Genomic DNA, 13,271 nt, shown 5'->3' with positions numbered 1-13,271 from the left:
TTAATAATTAAAATTCAGAACTAGGGAGTTCCCGTCGTGGCGCAGTGGTTAACGAATCCGACTAGGAACCATGAGGTTGCGGGTTCGGTCCCTGCCCTTGCTCAGTGGGTTAACGATCCGGCGTTGCCGTGAGCTGTGGTGTAGGTTGCAGACGCGGCTCGGATCCCGCGTTGCTGTGGCTCTGGCGTAGGCCGGTGGCTACAGCTCCGATTCAACCCCTAGCCTGGGAACCTCCATATGCCGTGGGAGCGGCCCAAGAAATAGCAACAATAACAACAACAACAACAACAAAAAAGACAAAAAAAAAAAAAAAAAAAAAAAAAAAAAAAAAAAAAAATTCAGAACTAGAAAGTTGTTACTAACCATAAATGAGCAGCAGATATTGATTTTTTTCCTATGCTGCATGATTAGTAGAAGTATTTTAGAACTATCACCTAGCAAACTTCCGCATTTGGTAAATAACAGACCACAGTCCACAGACATTAGGTGGTTCATTCAAGGTCACACACCAGCAGTTTAAGCTTAATTTGAAATATGATTTGGCAATACTAGTTCACCTGATCAATTATTTCTTAGCACCTATGGTGTACCAGGAGCCAAGGTGGAGATACAAGAATAACCAGAAGCCATTCTAAGCCCTCAGTGAGCACACAGTTAAGTAAGGAAGATTGCATCTTTATCAATTATAATTGTAGAATTATTAGCTGGTATCCTAGAAACACACATAACACACTCTGAGTACTGAGAAAAAAACAGCAAATTCTCCCATGACCTTGACAGCAAAGTATCACAGAGTAAGTCACATAAACAGACACATACATGTTATATACAATAGCAAAGACATGGAAACAACCTAAATGCCTATAGGCAAAGGAGTGGATAAGGAAGATGTGGTACATATGCACAATGGAATATTATTCAGCCATTAAAAGGAAAGAAATAATGGCATTTGCAGCAACATGGATGGACCTAGGAAATATCATGCTAAGTGAAGGGAGTCAGACAGTGAGACGCCAACGTCATGTCCTATCACTTACATGTGGAATCTAAAAAAAGGACCCAGTGAACTTCTTTGCATAAGATACTGACTCACTGACTTTGAAAAACTTATGGTTTCCAAAGGAGACAGGTTGGCGGTTGGGAGGTGGGCTGGGGGTTTGGGATGGAAATGCTGTAAAATTGGGTTGTGATGATCATTCTACAACTATCAATGTAATAAAATTCATTGAGTTTTTTTAAAAATTTTTAAATTTAATAAAAGAGACACATGTGAATGCTTCTTTTCCATTAAAAAAAAAAAAAATCATTGCCAAGGCTAATAATAAAAACTTTAGGAGGAGCTCTCTAGTGGCCTAGGGGTTAAGGATCTGGTGTTGTCACTGCTGTGGCTGGGGTTGGATCTCTGGCCAGGGAACTTCCACATACTCAGGGCTTGGCCAAAACAAAAGACAAAAAACCAACAAGCCTGAGGAAACCTCTAAGATTCCTAAGCTCTCTATTCTTGACCTCAATAGTCTTATTTTTAAAAGAAAAACCCTGACAGAACCAAATCAAAGGTCTCATCAAATGACAGCTCATTCTTTGGCTGTGGGACTGTTATCATTGAATTAATTTAATTTAATGAGATAGAGTATGTAAAGTGCTTAGTGTGGTGCCAAGCAAGTAGCGCAGTGCTCAGTAAATGTCCATATTCATTCATCCATCCACTCATTCATTTATTATTAGGTAAGCACCTTTATGACTTGGATGGAAACTCTCAGAGATCTATAAATCCAAGTTGGGAAATGATTCTAGAATGCTCTAAAGGTGGGATGAAACAGTAAGACGTTTCCAAAGAATCTCCGGAGGAATAGCGCCCCCAGCTCCCTGCATTCACTCCTCCTCCCCCATCCCAATAAAATACTTCGGACATTCTTAAACTTTGCCCTTTGTATTAACTAGTCTTCCAGAGAGCGAACCCTGCAGGCCCGTAATAATAATGGCTTTTGTAATTTCAGATTTGCTTCTGAAAGGTACATCATTCCAACTGCGCCCTGGTGAGCTATGAGGGACAGTTAGCCCGATGTCCGCGTTGCTGTGATATAATCCTAAACAAGAAACTGCCACCAGCAAGTTAGGATTTGAGTGGCCTGGGCTGACGCTCCCATTTGCTTTATTACAGTAAAGCCCTACAAGTTTTAGGTTGTGTTTTGTTTTTTAAGTTTGCGTACGCACGCACACACAAAGAAAGACATAGTTCTACAGGTTACGCCCCGTTTGAAAAAGTCTGCAAGGGGCCCCAGACCTGCTCTTCCGGGGGACAGTACACACTTGGGTGGGGGCAGGCTGACCCTTCACCCATAGTAAAGTCCCCACTGCTCTGCATTTCCAAAGCCATGCCACTAGCTAGGAGCTTAGGTGGCTGCAGGTCGACCCGAGGTAGGGCTTTGTCCGCCCCGGAGGCTGCGGCTGCCGGAGTATGTACCAGCGAGCCGCCCACCTGCACCAGCGCGAAGAAGGCACCCCGCCCCGCGCGGGCCGCGGCTGCGGCTCTGATTTGCTGCGGGGCAGGTGAACTCTTCTTCCCGCAGCTGGATGAATAATGAATGGAGCCAGGAGGGGAAGCCGAGAGCCTGAGGCGGTAGATTAAGCCGTCTTCCTCGGCCCGCCGGCTCCCTTCCCCCTCCCTAAGTACCAGCTAGGCGACTTTCCCCGCGCCTCGGAGCAGGTGGGAGCTCACAGCGCCTGGCGTCCCCGGGCCCGCCATCCCATGACCCCCGAACTCCTGATTTCTTTATCGATTCATTTATTTGCCTAGGCTCAGATTGCTCTTGCTATCATGGCGACAGTTCCCTCAGCCTCCCCCTTTCTCTCCCCCAGCTCCAAGGTTTTACATGTGGGTTGGAGCCCCGGGAGGAAAATCGGGAGACAGAGGGCGAAGTCAGATAATGGAGCTAAACTCTTATTAACCACTTCTTTTCTGGGTGAGAGGCAGGATCGTGCCTCTGTGTACTGGGGAGATTTCTTTTAGTGCAATTGAATTGTCCACCTCCAGAACACACTCTGACCAGCTTATAGAATCTTAACTGGACTTGACAGGGAGGCTCATTGGGACGAGGAGGGCGGGAGAAAGACGGGGATTTTTAAGGTGCCGGATTTTTATGTTTCATAGGAACAGAAGTATTTTTACACAGGTAAGAGCAATTGTTCACTCCTCACCTACGCTCCATGTAGTTGCTCCATTCAGAGTCACCAGGGAATGGGAAGAAAGAGAATCCAATTTCAGAAAGGGCACCTCAATCGGCCACCCACCCACCCAAAAGCACTTAAGACAGAGAGGGAGTCCGGAGTTGGGCTTGTGTTCTGCATGCAAAACAATTAGGAGTTGGAATCTTCTCAGAAAAACCCCACTCCAGTTCCAGGGCCACCCAACTACCCATCCCCAAAAAACTTCCATCCGATCCACAATACCATAAACCCGCTGAGCTTTTTAAAGAGCACGATCCCACACACACACGCACACACACACCACCGCTCTCTCACCTTCAGAATGATGAGGCAATACCACAAATTCCGCCAATGCTAGGGCCACCCCGAGCCACACTTTGAAGACACTCATTGCCGCCTCGGCACCCACGCTGGAGGAGCCCAGCCTTCAGCATCCAAGAACCAGTTCTCAGCCAAAACGCAGGCTTCGGTGCCTCAGGCTGCGCGCACCGAAAAGGGCGACGGGCGGTCACCTCCGGGGAAATGAGGCGATGGACCAGCCGAAAGCGACCCTCACATCAGCCCGGAGGCGCCAGGGGTCGGGCGGGGGATTCAATTCGGTCACTGCCGGGCCGCGAGCGCGCCCAGCACTCCAGCAGAGCAGGACGCCAAGGCCGGCTGAGCTGCGGAGAATAAAAGAGAAGGCAGGGCGCAGTTCCCCGCGGCGGTCTCGTAGGAAAGTTGCCGGTCAACGGCGGGAAGGATCTCCCAGCATTTCTCTCAGGCCGGAGCCGTCCGCTCCCGGGTCCCTAAGCGTGGAAATCCCGGCGCAGGTCCCTCGCAGCAGCTTTTTAAAGTTCGCTTGACACTCTACGTCGGCGCCGCGTAGGTGGAGGGGGTCACCAGGAGCCCGGAAAGACCCTCCCACTACTCCTTCTGGGCTGGGCCACCCGGCTCGGCGGACCTCAGCCACCCGGGGCTGCTCGCAGGAAACTTTGTGCCGCGCTGCGGGCAGTTCCCAGGACTCGCCGCGCTGCAGTTGCCCGGCGCCGCCTGGGGCTGCGCTCCCTGCCGCAGACTGTGCGAAAGCTACCGAGGAGAACCGGGGCCGGCGGCGCGGGGAGCGCTGCCGCTACTTTCCCGCCCCCGCCGCTCGCAGCGGTGAGGGGGGCTGCCGGGCGCGGCTAGCTCCACGCCGGCGGCCACCTCCGCACCGTTCGCCCCGAGCCCATCTGCAGGTCGAGGTGTGATTACCGGGATGGAGGACGAGCCGTCATTTTAAACGCAGGGAGGAAAAAGCTAGAGAGCCTGGAAAGGACCCTCGAATTAGAGCCACTCGGACCGGAGAGCCCGCAAACGCACAAAATAAGGCCCCCTCTGGATCCCCGCGTTTAAAGGACACACGCTCCGCCTTCCTCTGCCTTCCTCCCCTCCTCCCTCTCTCCCAAGCTTAGTGTGAAAATGGACCCAGAGACTGGGAGCTTTGGCAAAAGATTCCAGAGTCACGTGGAAAAGGGAGAAGCGAGGAGGTGGGGGAGTGAGGGGAAGCCGAGAGAGCAACCTGATCCCCTTATTCGTTCTGCTGGAGTTGGGATTGCCTTTGTCTGGGGCGGGATCAAAAGTGGTCACACCAGAGCAGGGCAGAGGGGAAGATGGCGTGGTCCTGGCTCTTGCACTGCTGAGGGACCGGCGAACCGGATCCACACCCCTCATTTGGGAGGGGGTATGCCCACATTCAAGGGCCCCGGCGTTACTCCCACCCCCACACCCCACCGCTCCCGCGGACTAAAAGCGAGCCTGATCCATCTTCCTCGCTCTGGAACCCTCCGGTCGACGCATCGTGGGTTTACCAGCAGCCTGGGAGGTATCTTGGTGTGTGTGTTCTAGGCGGGGCCTCCCACCGCGAATGCGCCTCTACCTCTCCCAGAGAGAGGCTATCCGCGGAACACTAGGCGGTCTCCGCACGGCGGCTCCAGCTGCGCCCCCAAATGCCAAAGACTGGGAAGTAAATGTCAGGGCAAGACAGGTTGGGGCGCGCTCGAAGAGTGGAGGTCTTAACAGTCAGGACTGAGTGATCAGCGTGTTTTTTTTGTTTGTTTGTTTGTTTGTTTTTAAGACCAAATAAAAATAGCAGGTCCAGGATTAATTATGAGAAGAATTGCATCAGAGAGATGCTGGCTGGATTCTGATTGGCCCAGAGAAGAGACATCCTAGGTCTCTCACTTGACCTCAGATGGGTGAGCCTTTCAGAGGGAAGTTTGTCCAAGTAGAACGCTGAGCTGTGGAACAACGAGCCTCACTCATTTCCACTCTTCACCACCACCATAAATCCGGCGGACGTTGTACTCCGCACTGGCGCTACTTGGAAAGATTCACTTTTCAGAATAACTCAATAACTTATAAGGGCAGATCCCTGTACCTCTTACAATTAACCAAAGTAAAAAGGACCGTCTGACAACCTAGCACTGATCTCTGAGTACCGACAGGTCCCAGGGGTTGTGCAACTCACCCTCAGTCTCTCCTGGACTGTGGTGGTCTCAGGAAGAGATTGTCACCTTTATATATGAAACACATAGTAGGTGCTCATTAAACGTTTGTTGAAAGATTGGACTAAGCGAAATAGTATGTGCCTGAGAGCTGTGGCCACATCAAGTGGGGGTGGGTGTCTTAAGCCCCACTACCCCCAAAAAGATACCCTGCTCCTTTTTTATTTAGGAAGTTACCACATTTTCTCAATCCCGTGTAAAGTGCCGTGAACACTCAGCTTCCAACACACTCTGTCAACCACATTACCATCCTACTGCCCTCCTTATAGAAATCTTGTAGCCACCATTGACTGGGAATAACTTAGACAAATTTCTCTTTCCAATTTTATTTTATTTTTTTAAAAATCACATAGTCATGGCGCTTAAAGAAGTCTCAATAAGACATCTGTTATTCTTGTGCTAAATGCAAATATGCCACTTTTTTTCAAAGGAAAGGAAATGAGGGAAGTGGGAATGGCACTACCCCGTTATCCTGAATTCATCTCATGCTGTATTTACTGAAAACATCCCCACTGTACTAGCAGCCCAGCCCCAGAGGGCACACTGGCCCACTCACATCATCCTAATTTGCTAGAGAGCTGATAGGCCCAAAGACTGTGCACGGAGATGCTTGGATGACCAAATGGTTGAGAGTCAACCAATAATTCAGTATTATTAGGTGTATCCAAGGTCTTTTATGGCTGCTTAAATAAAAATGTTGGAAAAATAATTATATTAGCATAACCTATTTCATTATGATGGAAATTTAGTAAGCATTTTTATGAATATGCAACTAATCACAATTAGCTTATGTCCATACGTTAACCTCTAGGTATGAGTTCTCCATTCCAACAACCAATGCTTCCACAGACAGAAGCTGGCAGTTCACTAGCTGGAGAAAGCTGGGTCTGTATCTTTAGGGCTTTTCATTCAAATGTCTGGTTTTGACTTCCGTTAACATGTTCCACAATATCTCCTTGGATCAGTCCTATCATCTATTAGCATTTCTCCGGCCTTGTTGCTGCCCATTTTAAGGGACTGATTTAACAATTCCTGCTGTAAATGATAGCAATAACAGCAGTGATAATAGCTAGCAGATATTGAATATTTGTGCCTAACACTGTACACTTTTCCATTTAATCCTCCAATAGCCTTGAGAGATAGGCACTCTTATTATTTCCATTTACAGGAAAAATAACTGATGCTCAGAGAGTTAAGTAATCTGTCCAAAGTCAGCTAATACATGACAAAGTGTATTAGAGGAAGCAACTCAAGCTGCAATGACAGACAAACCCCTAAATCACAGTGTCAGAAAACAACACAAGTTTCTTTCTCAATCACATCCTGGCCCCTGGACATTAATGGCCCCTGGGCATTGATCAGCTCTTGTTGCTGGGCCATTGTGGAATACCAGCCACTCACTGCTTCTGCATCAGGGCCAGAGAGTGATAAAGGACGCACTGAAATCCCTAGGGCCTCAGCCCTTCCTCTTAGAGTCCAGTGGCAAGAGTCATGTGACCCCAACCTAACTTTGGAGGGGAGCTGGGGCCCACAGGGGAACACATGGACATTCAGGAAGCACTGTCTGTACTGCTTCACTCCAGAGCCCTTCTCTTAACTACCTTAACTACCCTTTGCCACACTATCTTGCCTCTCAGCAAGGTCCCAGGTTGAACCTTTCCGAGGCTCCCTCAGGCTTGGCTTACCTTTGCTTCAACTGCTCTCCAACTTGTCTGTACTCAGCTCTCCTGCTCTTCTGTCTTACCGGGTTTGCCCCTTCTCCCACAGCCCCCCATCCTCAGGTGCACTGTCTTCCTTCTGCACAGCCCCACTCAATGTGCTGCATCTTCTATCGAACTCTTTGTCTCTTTCCCTCTCTCTCATCTTCTCCTTTAACCTACCTGGGAAGTGTTCCTGCAGTGCTAGTTAGTGCACTGGTTCTGGCTTGAGAGTTTTGGTATGTGACAATATTTGTTGCTTTTATTTCTCTGCTTCAAATAGTTAGATCAAAAAAATAGTCAGAGTTCCCTCATGGCTCAGTGGGTTAAGGATCTGGTGTTGCTGTGAGCTGTGGTGTAGGCTGCAGATGTGGCTCAGACACTGAGTTGCTATGGTTGTGGCATTGGCTGGCAGCTATAGCTCCAATACAACCCCTAGCCTGGGAACTTCCATATGGCACGGGTGTGGCCCTACAAGGACCAAGAAAAAAAAAAAAAAAAAACTGATAATACCAAGAACTGGCAAGGATGTAGAGGAACTGGGACTCATACATATTTCTAGTGTTAATGCAAAATGATGCAGACACTTTGGAAAACATTTTGGCAGTTTCTTATAAAGTTAAACATGGAGTTCCATATGACCTAGTCATCCTACTCCTAAATATTTACCCAAGGAAATGAAAACCCATGTTCACATAAAACCCTGTACATGAACGTTTTTATTGGTTTTTTTATTAGTCACCAAAAACTGGAAACAACGCAAATGTCCCTCAACTGAGAAATGGATAAACAAACTGTAGTACATCCATTCCACAAAAGAATACTATTGAACAACAAAAAGGAACAAACTGCTGATACATGCTGTGGCCTAGAGAAATCGCAGGTGCATTGTGCTAAGTGAAAGAATCCAGACTCAAAAAGCTACACACTCTGATTGCATTTATGTGACATCCTAGAGAAGCAAAATCATATGGTCAGAAAACAGAGCAATGGTTGTCGCGAGCTAAGGGTAGAAGCAGGGACTGACTACAAAGGGCATAGCGTCATTCTGCAGAGAGAGAAAACTGTTCTAAAACTTGCTTGTAATAGTAAGTACAAGACTGTATGTGTTTGTCAAACTGTATACTGCAAAGGGTAAATTTACTGTGTGTAAACTATATTCTAATTCAAAGCAGAAAACGGCACAGAAATCTTAGCAAAGAAACATCACCTCCAAATTTGGTAATAACAACAATGATAAAGTTAGTCAAAACAATTACACATGCGGCTCACATTATGTGTCTACTGGACAGCACTGTTTTAGACAATGGCCTGTGTCACTTTCAGGCCAATGCTCCCTTTCCTGCCTCAGTGAAGTCTGAAACCTATGATGGCAACATCACTACATGGTGGAGCGTCCAGAAGCCCAAGTCCCTGAATGACTCTGTGGAACAAAGGTCCTGCCAACACTCACTGGACAAGTAGTATAAGAAGGAAACTTTATTTTATTAACCAATGAAGACTTGGGGGTTGCATGTTACTGCCGTATAACCTAGCCTATCCTGATGAATGCTACCTTCTACTCTCAACTTCACCCGCTACTTGGATCCTGCTTTTAGGTACAAAATAACTGCCAGCAATTCTCAGAGCTACGTGCTTTTTAGTTCAATTTACAGAGGTTTGATCCAGAACCAGCTAAAAAAAAGGTAGGGAATCCACCTTCTTGTGAACTCCCATCAGACATTCCCTTGTATTTCCTTGGTTCACGTTCATTCCCATGCTCATCCATGAGTCCGCATGTTTAACAGAACATGGGATTTCATGACCTAGCTGAGACCAGAGTCATAAGACATGCCCCACCCTTGCAGTCAGGAGCTGAGTTAACATCTCCCCAATCAGGTAACTCATTTTGTTGTCCAAACCAAGATACTTTAGAGAGTGATAAATAAAGTAATTATTCCAGAAGAGCAGACACAAACTAGGGCTCCAGAAATACATGGCTTCCTGGGGAAGATATGGATGCCTGAATGAAAAGTTAGTAGTAAGAGAAAGTGGAACGGATATTGGGGAGACAACCACAATGACCATCCTAAAAAATATTTTTAATTACATACCTCCTGTCTTAGTCCATTCAGGCTGCTATGATGAAATACCATAGACTGGGGACTTTAGAAACAACAGAAACTTATTGTTTGTTCACAGTTCTGGAGGCTGAGAAGTGCAGGATGTGAAGCTGCAGATTCAGTGCCTGGTGAGAGCTTTCCGGTTCATGGATGGCTGTCTGCTGGCTCTAGCCTCACAGGGCAGAAAGGGAAGGAAGCTCTCTGGAGCTTCTTTTATGAGAGCACTTACACCATTCATGATGGTTCCACTCTCAAGACCGAATCACCTCCTAAAAGCCCCATCTCCAAATACCATCACCTGAGGGGGCGGGGGGAGTAGGTTTCAACATATGAATTGGGAGTGGGGGTGGGGGATAGAACAGAAATATTCAGTAAATAGCACATGCAAAGAAAATAAAGAGTCCATGAGGGAGTAATTACCAAATATATTCTCTATGAGGGAAAACTCAGTAGAGCACAAGCTTGCTCCTGAAGCAAGCCTGTTTCTAAGGTATTCTTCCCGAGGTAACACAAAGAAGAATCAATGTTAGTGAATTCAAGCCTCCCGATGTGTCCTGGGTTCCCCATCCCCCCACCAAAAAGGCTTTTTAACAACCTCAAAGCAGAAATGACAGACAACATATTCTCAGAAGTAAACTCATGACTTGGAGATTATTTTCACTGCAACCCAAAGGTACTGGCCTCTGAGAACCAAGAAAAGAGAGACTGTGTTATCTCACCGAACCCAGGAAATAATACCTAGGATGCAGTATAAGTTCTCAGACTAACTGGTTGACTGACTTCAGATAAGTCATCAATAGATTTTCTAAGTCCTCATCTGTAAAAGGGAGATAATAATACCTGGAATCTCCTTATCGAACTGGTGGTTTAGAGGCTTAAATTAAGAAAATGGATATGAAAATCTTTTGAAATATTAAGAGTACTAGAGAAGTGTAAAGTATTATTAAGAACGTTCAGCTGGGTCAGGCATTTTTATGTGTGAGGCTGTTTTAGGGCTATGAGTGGTAACCGGATCCATAGTAACTGGATCTGTGAATGTTCCCAGGGTCTGTTTCAGGAGGCCATTCGGATAAGTCACAACTGATGATGATGGTGATGATGATAATGATGGTATGTCTCTAAGAGTGAATAAGAAGCAAGAAGCAAAGGTAATGATCTCATACCTTGATCCATGGAAAACTAATGCTTTTCAGTGTCTTTTTTTTTTTTCTTTCTTTCTTTTTTTTTTTTTAAGATTTCCAGTGATGATACCATTGGAGCTGCAACTTTTACTATCAATGTGCGTCTGGTATGTTTGCTCATACTAATCCGTTAGCATTTAATTTTGCATTTTTATCTCTTATCCTAAAAGCATCTAGTAGCAACTGAATTGCAGTTAAGTCTGACCTCAGTGCTCCTGGAGTGATTCAATCTTAAAATGATTGTGGATTTTGAAAAGACAGGGGGAAACTGGCCATGGGTTCTCATGGGAGTGCCCTGGCAGACACGCAGTCCTGAACTTGCTGTCATTTTTAGGAGGTTATAGAGTTGAGAAATGTTTCCCCTGTGGGCATGAGATAAAAAGAAGGTGGGAAAACAGACAGTGAAGAGTCATGACCCTGTGTCCCTTCACATCTTGTTTAGAACCAAAAAGTGTGAGGAATTTGCAAGTGCCTCCGAGATGGGAGCAACACTGGTATCTCCTTGAGCTGGCTCTAACCAACCTTAGCATCCTTCCTTAGCATCAGCCATTATGCATCTTCTCACCAAAGCACGTCAGCATGAATCTGAACCAGTGATGCATTAAACATGGCACTGATATAGAAAATTTAACTTGCAATGAAGCAAGACCAAAGCTTTTAATAAAATGCAAAGATATGTAACTGCCTAAATTTACATATGACGTTGTAGTCAGAGACTTGAAAGGAAGGGAGCCCATTCAAATAAGTAAAGGGGAAAAAAGTGCTATAAAAATGCAATTAATTTCATAAGTATTCAAAGACAGAACAGAGTTGTAAAAGCATATGTGTACCTACACAATCTCTCATGGCTAAAATATCACGATTTTCCTGTGTTCACCTCTCATAGAAAAAAAATACCAAAAAAAACAAAAGTGTTCTACTTTGATTTTCTAAAACTTATTTGAAAAGAAAAGGGCAATTGTTTTCATCTACAACTATATCTGTAAATCTTCTTCTAGTCTGAATATATTAAAAGACTTAAATCTTTGAACTGAACTGAAAAGTTGTTTATATGATACAGCTTTACATACACAACCAAATAACCTCAGTTGTTTTCATTTTCAGTATAAATGTGGGGATTTCATAAGTGGCTACCTACAAGGGTTAAATATAAAATAACATTCTAATAAATAGTCACATTAATTAGTGTTAATCACAGCATAAAGCACTACACCCAGAGTAATGCCCTTCTAATTTGTGTAGTTACAGAGAATCCCTACCAGCCTGCCTGCCTAGTGCCCATGGAACTGGAAGGAATCCTACCCATGAGCACGTATCCATAGAGCTCCCCTTTAAACCACCTCTGGCATCCCCAAACATATGTGCCCAGTCAGCAGTCCATTGCCTTAACCACTCGGCCACCTCATCCCATATGTACCCATCCAGGGAAGAAGCAACTAAAGTTTACTATTGCTCAAGAAATACACACCAGCTGCCTGTATAGTCAACATAGTTCTGTCATAAATAGAAATGGTCAACTAAAATCAAAACACATTTGAAGAATTCCCATTGTAGTTCAGCGGAAACAAACCTGACTAGCATCCATGAGGATGCAGGTTCAGTTCCTGGCCTCACTCAGTGGGTTAAGGATCTGGTGTTGCCATGAGCTATGGTGTAGGTCACAGATGCAGCTCGGATCTGGTGTTGCTGTGGCTGTGGTGTAGGCCAGTGGCTATAGCTCCAATTCGAACCCTAGCCTAGGAACCTCCATATGCCATGGGTGTGGACCTAAAAAGGAAATTTTTTAAAAAAGTAAATCACATTTGAAAAAAGAACCACAGCTTGAAACAGAAATATATAGATGAACAAACAAAATAACTGATCCCAGAGCAGAAAACATCATGTAACAAACACAAAAACACTTTTTAAAAGATTAAATTTATATCCTCAGAGTTATTTCAAAGTATAGTATTTTTGTAAAACAAGTTCTGACATTTATGAAAAAAGAGCAGTTGAGAACATAAAAGAGTTTTTAGAAAATAAAGATAGAATTTCCAAAATAAGAAAAATGTAATAGGAGTTCTGAATAATAAAACATACATGGCTGAAGACTTTAATTAGTAGCCTGGAAGATAAAATTAAGGACATTTTCAAAAGTTAGAGCAACAAAATATGATATAACTAAAGGACAGTATCTGTCTAATGGGGGTTTTCAATGGAGGAAACAGAGGAAATAGAAGGAAAGAAGCAGTCAATGAAACAATAGTTATCCATGCTGCAAAAATCAGAGCCTGAGCACAGAGCCTCTCTCTCCCATCCAAGCACTGACATAAACAGCTAATGTGGGGAGGGCCTTGGGACTGGGGAGGCAAATGAAGAAAGCATGGCCTACTTAGGATTTAGTGTCCTACAGAGACAGTTTGTTTGGCCTGATTAGGCAGCTTCTGTAGAGCATCATTTAAAAGCTGGAAGGGTCAAAGACTAGACACCCAAGGAAAAGGCCTATAGCTCTGGTGGAAAGTGAAGTTTATTGATTTAGCATCCAGTGGTTTGAGCCTACTGGACACCTCCAACACAAGG

At 45.3% G+C, this 13,271-nt stretch overlaps 1 protein-coding gene across 3 annotated transcripts in view; it reads right to left on the bottom strand.

Moving 5' to 3' along the window:
• Window positions 1-4,939, bottom strand: part of FRAS1 (Fraser extracellular matrix complex subunit 1) — a 457,087-nt gene extending 452,148 nt beyond the window's left edge. Inside the window, exon 1 of one of the 3 annotated variants that reach the window (XM_021100604.1) lies at window positions 3,523-4,939. In XM_021100604.1, the coding sequence (XP_020956263.1) occupies window positions 3,523-3,598 (76 nt within the window). In that variant the 5' untranslated portion in view covers window positions 3,599-4,939. The remainder of the gene's footprint in view (window positions 1-3,522) is intronic. The other 2 variants (XM_021100605.1, XM_013978814.2) reach the window with 2 other exon arrangements.

Source organism: Sus scrofa, chromosome 8 (genome assembly GCF_000003025.6).
Source record: "Sus scrofa isolate TJ Tabasco breed Duroc chromosome 8, Sscrofa11.1, whole genome shotgun sequence".
NCBI lineage: Eukaryota > Metazoa > Chordata > Mammalia > Artiodactyla > Suidae > Sus > Sus scrofa.
This window is presented reverse-complemented; position numbering and strand designations above follow the sequence as displayed.